A 14,948-nucleotide genomic window follows, 5' to 3' on the forward strand; every position below is an offset into this window, starting at 1 on the left:
AGGCTCACCAAGGAAAACTGCTTAAGGCCTATGATGAAAGCGGCCTAGAGCCTTGAGCCCTTTCAAGAGCTGCGTCGCGCCATGGATTTGGTGCCCAGGCTACCAAGATCACTGCTCAGGCTATTGGCAGATCTATGGGAAGCCTGGTGTCTGCTGAATGCCATATCTGGCCTAATTTGTCAGGTCTAGGCATCAAGGACAAAGCCTTTCTGCTTGACACTCTGATGGCTGGGGACCTGTAAACCAGGGACATATGCCCACAGATCAGTCCACTCCAGCTCCAAAGAAGGCCTGGAACACTTCTCCGTGTCCCAGCAATGACTCTCTCACTCTATCTGCCGTTCCATGCATCATGGTGATGTTCACAGTTTGTTTGTTGTTTCTGTTGGCTCTGTGCTAAATGTTGTTATGTTCCAATATAGAATGCAGTTGCTCGAGGCACAAACATACAAAAAAGGGGAGAATATTCAGCTTTAACTAACTCGGTTGCACTGAGCAACCGTCCTCTGAGGGTGGGTGGCTTGCAGACCCCAGTGTTGCAGACCCTCTGACCTGCTACCTGGACCACTAGTTACCCTTCCAACTGTGGGTGAAGTAGGGTTTCATTACCCAGGATTGCTAGTGTAATTGCCTGGACAAACTGTTTTTGACCATGGTGTTCACTCTCTTCTGCCCTGTTTTGTGAAGAGTTTTATTTCATTGGTCTACTACCCTGTCGACTAGTGCCATTGTATCACAAAAAAAGTCTATGACCGTTTTTAGTACTGGTATACTTTAAGTATATTACTATATTTTTCAATATATTTGTCCTATTTTTCCTATTTTTCAGTATGAAAGGGAGGTCATTCCAATGCTCTATACTACCCTTTTGGCTAGTGGGCATTGTCATGTGCATTTAAAATCAGTAGCATGGCATTATGGTATACTGCTCCTATAGCGACAGATACAGACACAACTTTGAAGGGAACATCATCTCGTTATGACTGTAACCTTGGTTCCATGAAAGGAGCAAACGAGCATTGCCGCACTACTGATTTCTCGCTGTTAAGGGACTGAGAGATGCACTCTCCTCACGTCAGTCGAAAAATTCTGACGATGTGGCGTTGTACTTCAGTTTATATGCCCACAGTAACACACATATAGGGGTGAAGCGCCAAACGCCATCTGCCAATTGAAATTGACGTGACGTCAGAGACTGGCACTCCTGAGAGGAGCTCCCATAGTGTCAGCTACTGACGCAGCATCTTGTTCCCTCCTTTCAGGGAACCAAGGTTACAGTCATAACCGAGATGTTTTCCATACTTCTTTTGAGTTTGAGCAGTAGCAGATGAAGCTTTGGTGAATGCGAAGAGATTTGGTTGTAAATGACAGCAACACCCAGTGTTTACAGTGTGAATTTCATTAAAAAAAATTAATAGCCGCAGTTTGGACACCCCTGAACATTTTGTCATAGATCAAGTTTTAACTATCTTACTCCCAGTCTTTCATTATTAAAGCTTTTAATTTTCAGTTTAATGCAAAAAAAAAAAAAAAAAAAAAGGCCAACTTTAACTTCAAATAGCCAACAATCCAACCAGGCAATTAATTATTTTTATTTATTTTTTTTACCTTTAATCAGACATTTTTGGTAGTTTTTTAATTTACTGAACACAATTAATTCATTATTGTAAAAATATATCAGTTGATAAAATTTGGTACAGAATAACATTTTTAGGGGACTGTGCAATGTTAGTCTCAGTGATTTGGCCTCTTTGGTGTTTAAAGAGAGTTTGTGTTTTGGTTTGCTTTGAAAGGTAAATCTGAATTTGTTCAGGAAGTTCATTAAAAAAAGTATACCACACATACTTTAGTACATTCTTGTAAATTCTGCCATACATGTCAATGATATCAGGTGAATAACATATGATCACACTTATTGACATCTGACTAGCTAAATATTCATGTAATTTTTTTTTTACATAAACATTAAAGGTTTCATAAGGATAAAAGGATGGATAAAAGTTATCAAATAGATAAAAGGTCTCAAATGGTAAAGCGGAAAGGAATATCCACATCTTTCATTTGGTTAGTGTAGTCTTCATCAAACATCTGGGACTGAGCTGGAGTGAAATGATTGACCCAATCACCAACCTCTCCTGTGTAAACAAAAACACTTATCATTTATTCTGAACATACAGTATGATCTGCATCATTTATTTCCATAAACAGAAATTTTTAGACTCTTATGAGCAATTATATGGGTACATCACTTTGTATTCAAGCATAATGTCAGAGTAATTCTTTTGTCATCACCGTTGAAAAGACCAGTATTGCTGGTCTATGCTGGTGTCCACAGCAGTTTTCTTAAAGGGTTAGTTCATCCAAAAATGAAAATCCTCTAATGATTTACTGACCATCAAATAGCCAGCAGTCTAATGGCACCTGTTTACATGCATTATATGGTCAAATAGAGCTGAAATGTGCTTATAAAAATCTTCTCTTTGGTTCTGTTGAAGAAGGAAAGTCATACACATCTGGGATGGGTTAAAAGTAAATCATGAGAGGATTTTCATTTTTGGGTGAACTAACCCTTTAACCCTTTCGCATATATGATCAAATTGGTGTGATTACATTAGGCTGAGCTCAGAGGTGTACGATCAAACGAGTGCGGTCTGCATTCATGTTGCTGTTTACCAGCAGAGGGGGACTGAAGTGGTTGTCATAATGAAACAGCTGCATGAATAGTCTTTTCAGTTCCACATTATCTTATTTTTTTATGTTACAAACATTCAAATAATCACAAAAACAAAATCACAAAAAAAAAAGTTTAAAGCTGTTACCATTCAAGCTGGCTAATTTGATGCGCCGATGTTTTCTGCTGTCAAACAAATAATGTATAGTTACTCCAAATGAGCCTTCTCCCATTCCATCCATCAATTCTCACCACTTCCGGCACAAGCAGTGGAAGGGCAAGGTTTTTAGAACCATCTATGTTTGATGCACTCAGAATCCCATGCTGCATTGCAATGTAAACAACATGGCAGCACACACACCGGCAATCGCGATCACATCTTATCTATCGTATTTAGTCATTTTAAAAGTATTAAAATCACATTATAAGTTTTATGACATACAGTCTGTCCTCCAGTGCACCTGTTGTGAAGTGTAAGGTGACTTTTTTTTTTAAATACAGTGCGCATTAAAGGGATAGTGCACCTAAAAATTACAATTCTCTCATCATTTACTCACCCTCATGCCATCCCAGATGTGTATGACTTTCTTTCTTCAGCAGAACACATTTGAAGAAAAATAGAAGAATATCTCAGCTCAGTAGGTCCTTAAAATGCAAGTGGATGGTGAGTCCAGTGGTTAAATAAATGTTTTCTAAAGCGAAACAATACTTTTTAACTATAAATCATCACTTCCAGTCAGCAGCAGTATGTGCATTCACGAGGGGGCAGAGTTCACGTGGTCTTTCATGTGACGTATTCACGTTGGCATGTTATGGATGTAATCTCACGTTTTTCTCTCGGTTGAGACATCCAGAATGAGCACACAAACACCCCACTGTGAGTAAACAAACAGATACAGATACAAACCAAAACCAACAAAGCTTTTGTACAGGGTTCCTCCTACTCAGCCGTAAACAGCGCTGCTCTTCCGGGTGTGTCGCACGTGTGTCTGCTCTCGCATGAATGTGCAAATGCGATTACATCACCCATATGTACTGCTGCTGACCGGAAGCGATGATTTATAGTTAAAAATTTAGTTATAAAATGTATCGTTTTTCACAGCAAAAGCAATCGTTTTGCTTTAGAAACATTAATTTAACCAGTGGAGTCATATGGATGATGTTCATGCCGACTGTCTGTTCTTTTTAGAGCTTCAAAGGTTTGATCACCATCCACTTGCATTTTAAGGACCTACTGAGCTAAGATATTTTTCTCTGTTTCTTCAAATGAGTTCGGATTAAGAAAGAAAGTCATACACATCTGGGATGGCATGAGGGTGAGTAAACGATGAGAAGAGAATTTTAATTTTTGGGTGAACTAACTCTTTAAAGAACTCACATTGGGGGATTATGCAGTACAGAAAAAAACACAGATGCGAAAGGGTGAACTAGGTTAACCAGCCAGACCTCCTTGGCCAACTACCATCACAAGAAAGGTAATGCCAGTCGACCAACTTTACCAGTTAAATATTTCTGGTCCACCACCTAAACCAGCACTTAGAACCACACAGAACCAGCAAAAGCCAGGCTGGGCCAGTATGGACATTCAGAGTCTTTTCAAGCTGATCTTTTTAGCAGGGATATTGTCAACTTGGTCTAATAGAATCATGTTACTATACCTACATAGTTGCAAAATTATTTTTACATGGCTTGTTGTACGCACCGTGGCTGTTTCCTAGTGAGATAAACACTAGAGGCACTACAACAAATTTCACTTCCACACAAATCACGAGAAAAACTGCACATTATCAGTTCATAAAAACATACTTTTCGCCCTGTTTATGACACAGTGCTATCTTATGACGTCTATAATCATTAACTATAGCACATTTACATTTTACATTTTAACATTTGCATTACATAACCAACTATGTTTAAATGCAATGAAATGGGACAGTAGCTTTAGTAGAGTTTTGCACTAAGAGTGACCCGAAAGTGTCATGGAAGTACCATAAAATGATGTGGTAGCTTTAGCAATTCCAGTTTTCATGTAACATTTGCTTTAATGACACTATCGGTTAGGTTTAGTATTAAGGTTGGGTATGGCAGGGGGGTCGGTTTAGTTGATTTAAAACTCGATAGAGCATTATCTTTAAAAACCTCATCTGTTTGGGGGAACATTTAAATCGCTTTTAGTGCCACACAGTGGACATTTTACCTCTGAGCTGCCACGAAACATGTAATGAACCATGTAATGTCAAAATGCAAACATTTTGCCAGTCACATAGTTTTCATGAGATCAGGCTGCATATTCAAGAGTGTTCCTTTTGTTACTAAACATTTAAATTTGACTTGAATAATTAACAATGAACTTCAGCTATGTAATATAAATATGAACCTTTTCTCATGAAGGCAGAAATGGACTGATCAAACACAGGCTTTGGGATATAGGTGTAGTTGGCCATTGGATTGTCCTTCATGACTTTGAATGATGTCAGCTGCACAATCCTATCTATGATTTCATCAGGAAGTGACAGGTCCAGATAGCGCATGATTCTCTCGATTTCCCAACGAGGATCCTTAGTGAAAGGAAAAAAATGACACAAACATTCAATTCTCTGAGAAATTAAAGATGCTGTAAGTGTTTTGCTAATCTCCACCATTTTTCTAACTTCAGCTACATGCTCACTCTTTAAAACCGCAGTCCCATAAGGCAAACCCGATGTCAGAAAAAACAAAACGTGCAAAATTATTGACAACAAGTGAGTGTTTCTAATTGGCTAGAAAGGCGCTGTCTCCTCCTCAGATGCATAGCAAACCTTTTTCAGTGATACCTGTCAGGTAGTAGAGACATTTTATGTATGCTATTTAAAAAAAAAAAAATGCTTTAAGCACCTTAACGCCATTTAAAAGAGGATAACAAATGAAAGAGAAATACAATTTACACATATTATTGGAGAATAGCTTGACATGAAAAGATATGTTGCGCTAAAACTACCTCTTTCATGTCCTCATAGTGGATGTAGAGGATATTCCTTTGCTTTCGTTCCCTCCAGTAACCTTTGACATGGTCATACCAAGATCCCCAGCCCACTGTGAAGACATTAGAAGACAGAGATAAAGTAACTCAAGACTCTAGATTAAACACTTCATTCTATGTAAGCACAGCGTAGTTCTAGCGGGAAGACTAGCAGCTGTATATCATCGCACCATTAGCTAGGTAACTCTTAGCCAATCACATGTAAGCCATTGATTTCCCGTCCTGCAGGGGGGTAGGCTCCTCGCCCCTGCCTCCAATCTCCGGCAGGATATGACGGTTCCGAGTACAACTTCTTCGGACCGTCAGACAGGGCTTACGCCAAAGAGAGACATTACATTTTCTGTTTTATATTCACCAAATAAATGTCATCTTGAATTTCACTCAAGTCTGCAAGTCTTCCTGATAGAAATACCAGTCAAAAAACCCCTCTTTTTCTCCATTTGTTAAGAAAAAGTAGTATATATAGAACTAAAACTAGTCAAACCTGAAAAGCTGATTAAAATAAGTTGACTAAATATGTATTTTCATCTCACATTGTCCCTTCATGAACTTGTGAATGTATCCATCCCAAGGTCCAGGCTCTGGCTGGGTGAAGTTCATTCGATCAAAGTGGAAGTAGCTCACAATGTTATCCTTAGCGTTTCGGGCCATATAGATGACCTGGAAAACATGGATGCCACAGTATGCTGTAGACAGATGATATGAGGTTCCAAAGGCAGTTTATGGGGTTTTAACAGCACATGGCTGAGTGCCTGCCTGTTTTTTTATGAACAATACCCTATAGAGACATACTCGTGAAATGACTCTAAATTAAAACTGGTAATCCTAATTGACCTCTTACCTTGCATTTATTTTCCCAGAATCCTTTAGGCACTAGTTGGATTGGCAGGTGAGTTTTAATGACTCTTGGTGGTTTCATCTGTTTCAGCAAGTCAAGCCCTAAACGTGGCATATAGGTAAATACACGCAAGACATGAATTATCTGTACACACAGGTTTGGGAGGGTTACTTTTAAAATGTATTACACTACAGATTACAGAAGACATGATGTAAAATGTAATTTGTAACATATTCCAATTATTCTAATGTAATCTAAATACTCTGAATTATTTCTTCAGGGCGTGCATTTTTTTATTGACTAAGTGAAAAATATTGCCAGTACAGTAAGACAAAATACACCTACATTAAAAATACATTCTCTGAAAAAAGCCTAAATATCTTATTCTCAAGTAAACTTATTTTTATATATTTTACTGGAAAACAATAAAAAAAAATTCTTTAAGAATAAGATTTCTGCAGAACATCTTGGCCTTCAGCCCGAGACAGCTGGGATAGGCTCCAGCACTACCCCTACGTAGGGCAAGCGGCTACAGAAGATGGATAGATCTTTGCCTTAATATAAAAGGTCTTACTGGACAAAAATGATCTGAAGTGGATTGATTTTCTTGATAGAATTCATTATAAAATGTAATCGCGCCTGATAACAAGTCATCTAAGCGCTAGAAATAAAGTTTCAGCTTGGCATAAAGCTAAATGTTCACATGACAATTTACACAAGAGCTGTGTCCCAAACGACACACTATACACTCTGCACTTACTAAATATACTATGCACTCTGCCAAGTATTGTATGAATTTTCAAAGTGTAGTATTGTCCCAAATGGATCACTTAACAGATTGTTAATACATGGAAACATTCGCTATTTAACAGCTGATGGATGTGACGTTTCAAGCGCACGTGTTGCCGCAAGCTTTAGCAAACCTTAGTTGAACACTTGTATCTTAAACAACATACATATTCACACAGCTTGGGGTAAATGGTAAATCATTCAACTCACATTTGTAAGGTGCTGTATCCAGTGAAGTTTCTCTAGCTGCTACATTCTTCATTATTTACAACTGTTTTGTTAAACCAGCAGCGCAGCCAGGTAACCCCGTCCCCTCCGCTATATACGGCAAGCCATGTGCACTGAGTGCATGAAGTGTCCAACATTCCACACTCTGTTTTGACGGTTGAAAAAGTGCATCATCCGGGTACTTAAAGTAAATTTTTTTTGCTGCATTTTCAGTGTAAACATACTACTCGCACTGCTTACACTACAAAATGGTGTAGAATAGTGCAGAAGTGTGCGGTTTGGGACGCACCTAATGTTAACTATATCTGCTGCTCCAAACTTAATTCAAAACCCCACAGAGTGTACACAATGACATCTTTTTCTAATCGTACGTGGGTTCTGTTCATAGAATGTGGCAGAAAATGTAATATTTGAAGTTTTCTATATGATGCTAAAGGCTACATTGTTTAGCATTCCTTATATAAACATCCTTTATTCTTGTAAAAATACGCAAACTGAATAAAAACCATTGACATACCAGATATCGTTGTAATGATGTAGTTTTTGGATTCATGTTTAATCTTTCAAAGCGTTTCTAACTGTTTTCAGTTAAGCTGAAGAAAAATGCTGTTCCTCTATTAAGCTCCCAAGTTTCCTCAATGACGTAATATCCACCTTTTCACTCAGCAGTGCAAAAGCAACCTCTGTCTGCTCATATGAATGTAACACATCATAAAAGAAAGTGATTTACCGCTGTTTAAACGCTCTTTAGATTGCACTCTTTATATGGATAAATGTTTTCCAACTGAATAGACCAAATATTAAAGCAGTCATGACATGAGGAATACATTTTTCCATGATTTTTTGACATATAAGAGTTCATAACACTATAAAGACATATTGTAAGTTTCATAACTCAAAACATTCTCCCCAATGGAAAATAAGCATTTATTGAAGCAAAGCTGCAAAAATGGCTCATTCTTTATTTCCACAACTTTGTGACTTCACATAGGGGCTCTATAATGCATGACCGTCTCCAAAGAAAGTCATGAATGCCTACTTTTACATCATCGCACCCTTGGCTCGCCCACTGATGCTTAGAGAAAAGCTACAGAGATAGCAGGACAGATAGGACTACTGTTCCTGAACACCAAAGGGGATTTACACAGGACACCTTCTTGTGCCCATCTGGACAATTTTTCATTACTCTATATAAATATGCACTAGAAAACCATTGTTATGCACAGTGTTGGGTGTAATCCAAATACTAAGTAATTAGTTACTGTAATATAATTACTTTTTAGCCAAAAAAGTAGTGCAATGTATTACATTTTAAATACTTGTAATTAGATTACAGTTACTGACTTTCAGTGAATTAATTTTAAGTACATTATAAGGTTATTCTTATTTCTAATATATTATTTATATAGAAAAAATTAATTATGGCCCTGTAATGAGGAGAAATGTGAGGTGCTGAGTTTATGACTTGTGTGTAACAATGATCAAGGAAGAAATACAGACAGTATTTTGAATACGTTGCAGATAAGTGTTTTAGAAAATAACTTCTAAGTAAAGTAATTAGTAATGTGATTACTTTTTTCTATTAAGTAATTAGTAAAGTAATCTGATTACAATTTTTAGAGAAATTATTATTATTATATAGAGAAATATATAGTTATAACTCTTAAAAGAAGACCCCATTCTGTTTTATTCTGCTGCGTTCTTGCACCCATCTGTGCTATTTTTAATTGCTGGTCTATGAAAACATGCACTAGATGGACGTCTTTCACCGTTTTGATGCGCTTCCGGTGATATGCGCTGCATCTTTTAGAAGTTTAACTTGTTCCACTTTAAAACCCTGGTCTATTCCACTCCTCCTGCTGGCTGTGAAAACTGCTTCCCATCCTCTGTGTAAACAGATATGGAAGACGTGAGATGTCGAGGCTGCGAAGACCAGTGTCTCTGTTTTGGCCTCTGTTGGCCACTAGGAAAGAGCAGCTGAAGTTCAACAGTTCCTGGTCGTGTCAGTGCAGGATAATGTGTTTGTGGCACATCACTGCGGATTATGTGTGTTCGGCTCATTTTAGCATGTATTATATGTGTATTTTGGCTCACATCAGTGTGGATTGCTTGTGAACCAGTCACTACAGGATTTTTGCAAAGGAACTTTTATTGAACCCTAACCCATTTGCAGCAGTTTGATGATAGTGGTGAGTGACTTTTAATTCTATGTAGATCTCTGCTTGACTGTTCAAGTAGTTTTAATATGATTGCATGGTAAATTTATCTGAATTGACATGGACTATTTTTGTTACCATGATGTATGACATCAAGTTACCGCGAGACCGATTAGTGAGCAGCTTCTGAACGGCTGCACAAGATCTGAATGATGAAACAGCTTATTTGTGATTGGCCAGACTCACAACCTGACAACTGTGACGTGCTTCATGGGATGAGTTTGCAATGGCATACTACACGTACTGCTCTTACTACTTCTACTATGTCAATCTATGGCAGAAATTGTAAGAGTAATATCGTAGTATACCATTACCAAAATGTTTATTCTGACAGCACCTGTTCCTTAAACTCTCACAAATATGTGTTCTTGTTACAGTACATCATTTTTATATTATGTTATATTATGTTTATAATAGTTATATAGCAATTCAAGTCGAACACATTTTTAGGGTGCTTTCGCACTTGGTTGATTGCTTGGTCCAAACCCAAGTTTGTTTCCTCCCCCTCCCACTGGCCCCGCTGGTCTCTTTTCACGTCATATTATTTGTGTCCGAAACACGGTCCGATTGCATCATCAATGCAAGTACAAGCGGCAGCTGTTCCCCTTTGTAACTAGGTAACAACTCCAGAAGACATCAGATTCACAGTGTTATTGAATTATTTGTTTCTTTGGATTTACCACCAAAACTTTACTTGCACATAATGACACTTACATTTGTCTGCCACAGATGCATTGAATGTGCAATGATGTGAAGAATGTTTGTCTGCCACGAGTCCATGGATGCATTGCAAAAAATATGAAGAATGTGAGCTGTTCAATGAAGGCGATCTATTTGGAAGGACAAGCAGGTATGAGAACTGCATTATATCATAATAATTGCAATTGGAAGCTTGCAAAGGTGCGAAATTATTATTAAATTATAATTATTATAAGTTATCCGTAACAGTTGATTTCCAAGATTTAGGACGATTGTGTTAATATCAGCAGCGAACCGTACCAGAGCTCATGAACCGTACCCCAGACCACCTTTTCAAGCAAACTCGGGTGCGGTTCATGGGTGCCCACCCCAGTTCGGAAAGCAATGTTCACATCATCCAAATTAACCAAACTTTGACATCAAATGAACCTGGGTGCCCACCAAAAGTGCTAGTGTGAAAGCACTCTTAAAGGAACAGAGGCGAAAACTGAGTGTTTCAGTCAAAGGTCCAGAGACAGGGTAGAAAACGATCACATATCAATAAATTGTGTCACTTTTTGTGCAAAATAAATAAATTTAATAACATGTAAAATAATAACATTGTAAATATAAAAAAGGGTATGTCCCTTTAAATAAAACGACAATAAAATGCAAAGTAATCTCTTCAGTAATCAAAATTATTTTAGAATGCAACTGTATACTGATTAAAAACTATTTCAATTGTAACTGTAATAGAATACAGTTACTAATATTTAGTATTTTAAATACGTAATGCTGTTATTATTACATTACTCCACAACCCTGTATACACAGATGTATTGGCACATCCTACATACAAAAAAATAAAAATAAATACATAAAAAAATGTATTATGTGTGAAAATGTATTTGTGGCTGTACCTGATGGTATGGGTGGAGGAGAGCAGATTTCCAGGAATGGAATACGGACGGCTGTTGGTGCTCTCTGGCACACTTCAGCATCTCCATTGTGCAGCAGAAGATCCACTATCTCTTGAGTCCAGGTTGTACCTCAACACAGAAACAAGCATTAGAAATAATTAATATATAAATATGGTTTAAATGTCAAGAATCGACATCTGACATTTAAGAAATGCAAAGGGATGTACATAACGGAGACCCTGTAGTACAAATAAACCTGGTACGAGCAATAGATTTGACTGACTTCCCACCAGCATACTGCAGGACAATACTAATCTTGAAAGACCCTAAAAAGGGAAAAGGACCATCAAACTACCCTATAACCTGCCTATACCCTATTCTTGTACCATCAAATTTTCATAATTGCTGAAGCTTTCAATGCAGTATACGGTAATATCACAGTATTGTATTACGTTACAAAACTCAGGCTCACAGATAAACAAACTTATAGTTTTTCTTAATGACAATTTTAATTGCTTTTTAAAAACTATATTTGCATTTTAAATTAAAAGATCCCAAAGAATGTACTTTGAAAAGAACCTTTAACTATTTAAAACTAATTGAACAGTTAAATAAATACACAAATAAGAAATAAAATAAATAAACATTAAAAAAAAAAAAATATTTGAAAATAAATATAAAATCAAGTGATCACTATGTCTTAACATATTGGCACACTTCCAACCTTACCCTTTTAGAAGGGAGATAAAGGGTCGAAAACATTCCTCGCTCATGTCACTTACATCAGCAAGGGTCATAAGCGAGGGATATCAGTCTTATAATTAGACTTATACCATCTATTATGTTCCTTTATACATTTATAAAGCTCCTGGTTATTTTATAAGGTTTGTATTTCTTTGCTCACGAAGAACACATTAGTAAGGGTCTGACTATCATTCTTACAGTTTGACTCTTGTATTATGTTGCAATAAAAAGTTACTGTCACAGGCGTGTATTTCTATTTTATTTACCTGCCAAAGCAAATAATAAGTAGCATTTGGTGATATTACCGAATATCGACACATTTCTACTCTCCACAATATGGAAACTGTAAGGAATAAGTCTCCAAGGTAAATGGACACATGGGCAACAGCATAAAAAATATCTCAGAAGAGTATTGGGAGCTGCACTAGGGAATCAAACAGCTTTTGGTCAATAAAGCAGTAGCCCAAGACTCATAGCCCCAACAGACTAGCCAGAGCACAGCCTGGATTGATCGTAAGAAAGCCTATGAATAAATGCTACATATACTGTATGGATCCTGGGTCATCTATGGATCCCCTGAGAGATAACCAGGATGTTATTTTCCTTATGATGTTTATGGGATTAAGAGAAAAGGGTTGGTGGACTGACCATTGGGAGAACCGGGACTTTTCCCAATGGGCTGGCCACAAAACGGGGCTGAATGGGCTGTGATAAGCTGAAATGGGCTGCTGCGTTATGCAGAACGGGCCACAAAACGGCACCGCGATATGCCGAAGGGGGCAGCGATATGCAGAAAAGGACAGCGATAACATGGGCCAGACTCAAAAACCCACACTGTATGATAGCACTGAGGTACTAATCATAGCAGCACAAGAACAGCCACTGAACTCAAGGCCAACAGAAGCAGGTGTGTTAAAGGGACATACCAGGCAGGACCCTAGGTGCAGGTTGTACACGAAAGCCCCAGAGACAATCTAAAAAATAGTGGCTCTCTGCAAAATGTAGACAGCAGCAACATATACAGAGTGGCATAACCAAGTTGCCGAGATAGTGTTCAGGAACATCTGTACTGAGTACAGATTGGAGCTTCCCAGTTACAGATGGTAGATACCACAAAAGGTGGTGGGCAGCTACACAACTCTATAACTCTTTAATCAATAAAGCTCAGAATCCGCTGATTTCAATGGGAAAGATGCATTGCAATGGTGTATAAGTGTAACACAAGTGTTTGTGAAAGTTACACATGGTAATGTGACTTAAAAGTTGAGAATATTTTAACTTTTGCTGCTACACACTCTGACGTAAGCATCCGTTGTCCAATGAGAATTTCAGACAAGAAGTTGTACTTTCAGAAATGGCATTAGAACCTTAGAACCAGCCATGAGAGGGAATATGATAAGATAGAAAAACACTAGGTACTGTAAGTGGAACTAGAGAAGATGTGGAAAGTGAAAGCCAAAGTTGTCCCGGCGGTGGGGGGCGCCCTCGGGATGTCAGATTCCAAGAACAATATCAGAGCTTTCAATCCAGAAAAACACAACACAAAGGATGACTTAAACTTCAGTCTGTTCTCACACAAAGCTATCATATACTGTTGAACTAAAATACATGTAATATCATGCCGAAGTTAAATTGATGGCTTTCACTATGCATTTTAGGTTATTTTTAAATTTAGCGGCCACTGGTTACAATTTGCTTTCATTGTGTGAAAAAAGGAGTTTGGACATTCTGCATAAGATCTCCCTTCATTGTTCTTACTGTTGAAATGGTGTCAAGAATTAACACACAGAAAACATTTCAACAGCTCTTGTTGTCTAAAACATGACAAAAGCACTTGACTTTATGATTATTTATTATTTTTATCTTTATTTTTACCTGCTTTAGGGTAGGTAGCGATGAGCATGTCTGATGGGTCGGGACAAAATTCTGAAATTGATTTCCAGTTGGCGGCAATGATGCTCATGAGTGGCACACCCTCAACATCTACAAGAGGAAAGCGATGAAGAGCATCACCTGCCCTCTTAATGGCTTCTTCATAGCTCAGTGGTACCTCTTCCATCCCCACACAAAAGTGCTTTGGAAAATCCTCTGATCCTTTTGCCGTCTTGATTCCTGGTTCCTGCTTCGACTCTCCAATGCTGGTTCTGCAAACACCTTATTTTACCTGGTTCTCACAATCTTTCTCTTTGCCTTGATGGAGATAGAGTATTTGTACCTCTCTTATTCCTCTCTTCCCAGGCTCTGCTTTGTTGTTTTGAATCGCTACCTATTTTTGTCTCAACTGAGCTTCAGCCTAGTAGCCTTCTATAGGTTCAGTTTAACCCGTTCACTTATTTGATCTATCCTTAAAATGAACTATTGTTTTCTTCATCTCAGAAATGTTCCATAAGGTTTTGCTCTGTTACTCACTCTTTGATTTTTAGTACTCCACAGTTTTCTGTTTTTTTTTTGTGTGTGTGTGTGTGTCCTTTCTCACTCTCACTTCTTTTTCCTTACTGATCCTACTGAATATTTCCCTGGTCTGGGCGTCACTGTTATGAGATCCTGAAGTGCGGGGCACTTATGTAACTCGTGGACAATCAGGCTAAATTCCAAACTTCCAGCAGTGTTATTTTAACTCCTATTCTAAGTTCAAGGGAGCATGTGACATTTATCACTACACACTGAAAAAAATGGAGAGACCAAATTTCCACTTAAAACACTGAGAATGATGACCACATTGGTTCAGCATGATCCTTTATTCATCATGGATGATTTGTGTGACAGTTTAGGAAAATGCTAAATTTCAGTCAACCAGAAGCAAATTTAAACCATTGACATTCTATAAAAATTGGTGAGTACAGAA

At 37.9% G+C, this 14,948-nt stretch overlaps 1 protein-coding gene across 1 annotated transcript; it reads right to left on the bottom strand.

Annotated features, from left to right (window-relative positions):
- Positions 1–1,573: 1,573 nt before the first annotated feature.
- On the bottom strand, positions 1,574–14,624 carry sult1st6 (sulfotransferase family 1, cytosolic sulfotransferase 6). Its single transcript, XM_051666985.1, has 7 exons — positions 13,979–14,624; positions 11,360–11,488; positions 6,532–6,629; positions 6,224–6,350; positions 5,649–5,743; positions 5,049–5,229; positions 1,574–2,135 (listed from the first exon to the last, which is right to left on the bottom strand). Exons 1-7 carry the CDS (start codon positions 14,160–14,162, stop codon positions 2,023–2,025), a joined length of 927 nt encoding a protein of 308 aa, XP_051522945.1. The 5' UTR covers positions 14,163–14,624; the 3' UTR covers positions 1,574–2,022.
- Positions 14,625–14,948: the final 324 nt, after the last annotated feature.

This window comes from Myxocyprinus asiaticus, chromosome 32 (assembly GCF_019703515.2).
Source record: "Myxocyprinus asiaticus isolate MX2 ecotype Aquarium Trade chromosome 32, UBuf_Myxa_2, whole genome shotgun sequence".
Classification (NCBI taxonomy): domain Eukaryota; kingdom Metazoa; phylum Chordata; class Actinopteri; order Cypriniformes; family Catostomidae; genus Myxocyprinus; species Myxocyprinus asiaticus.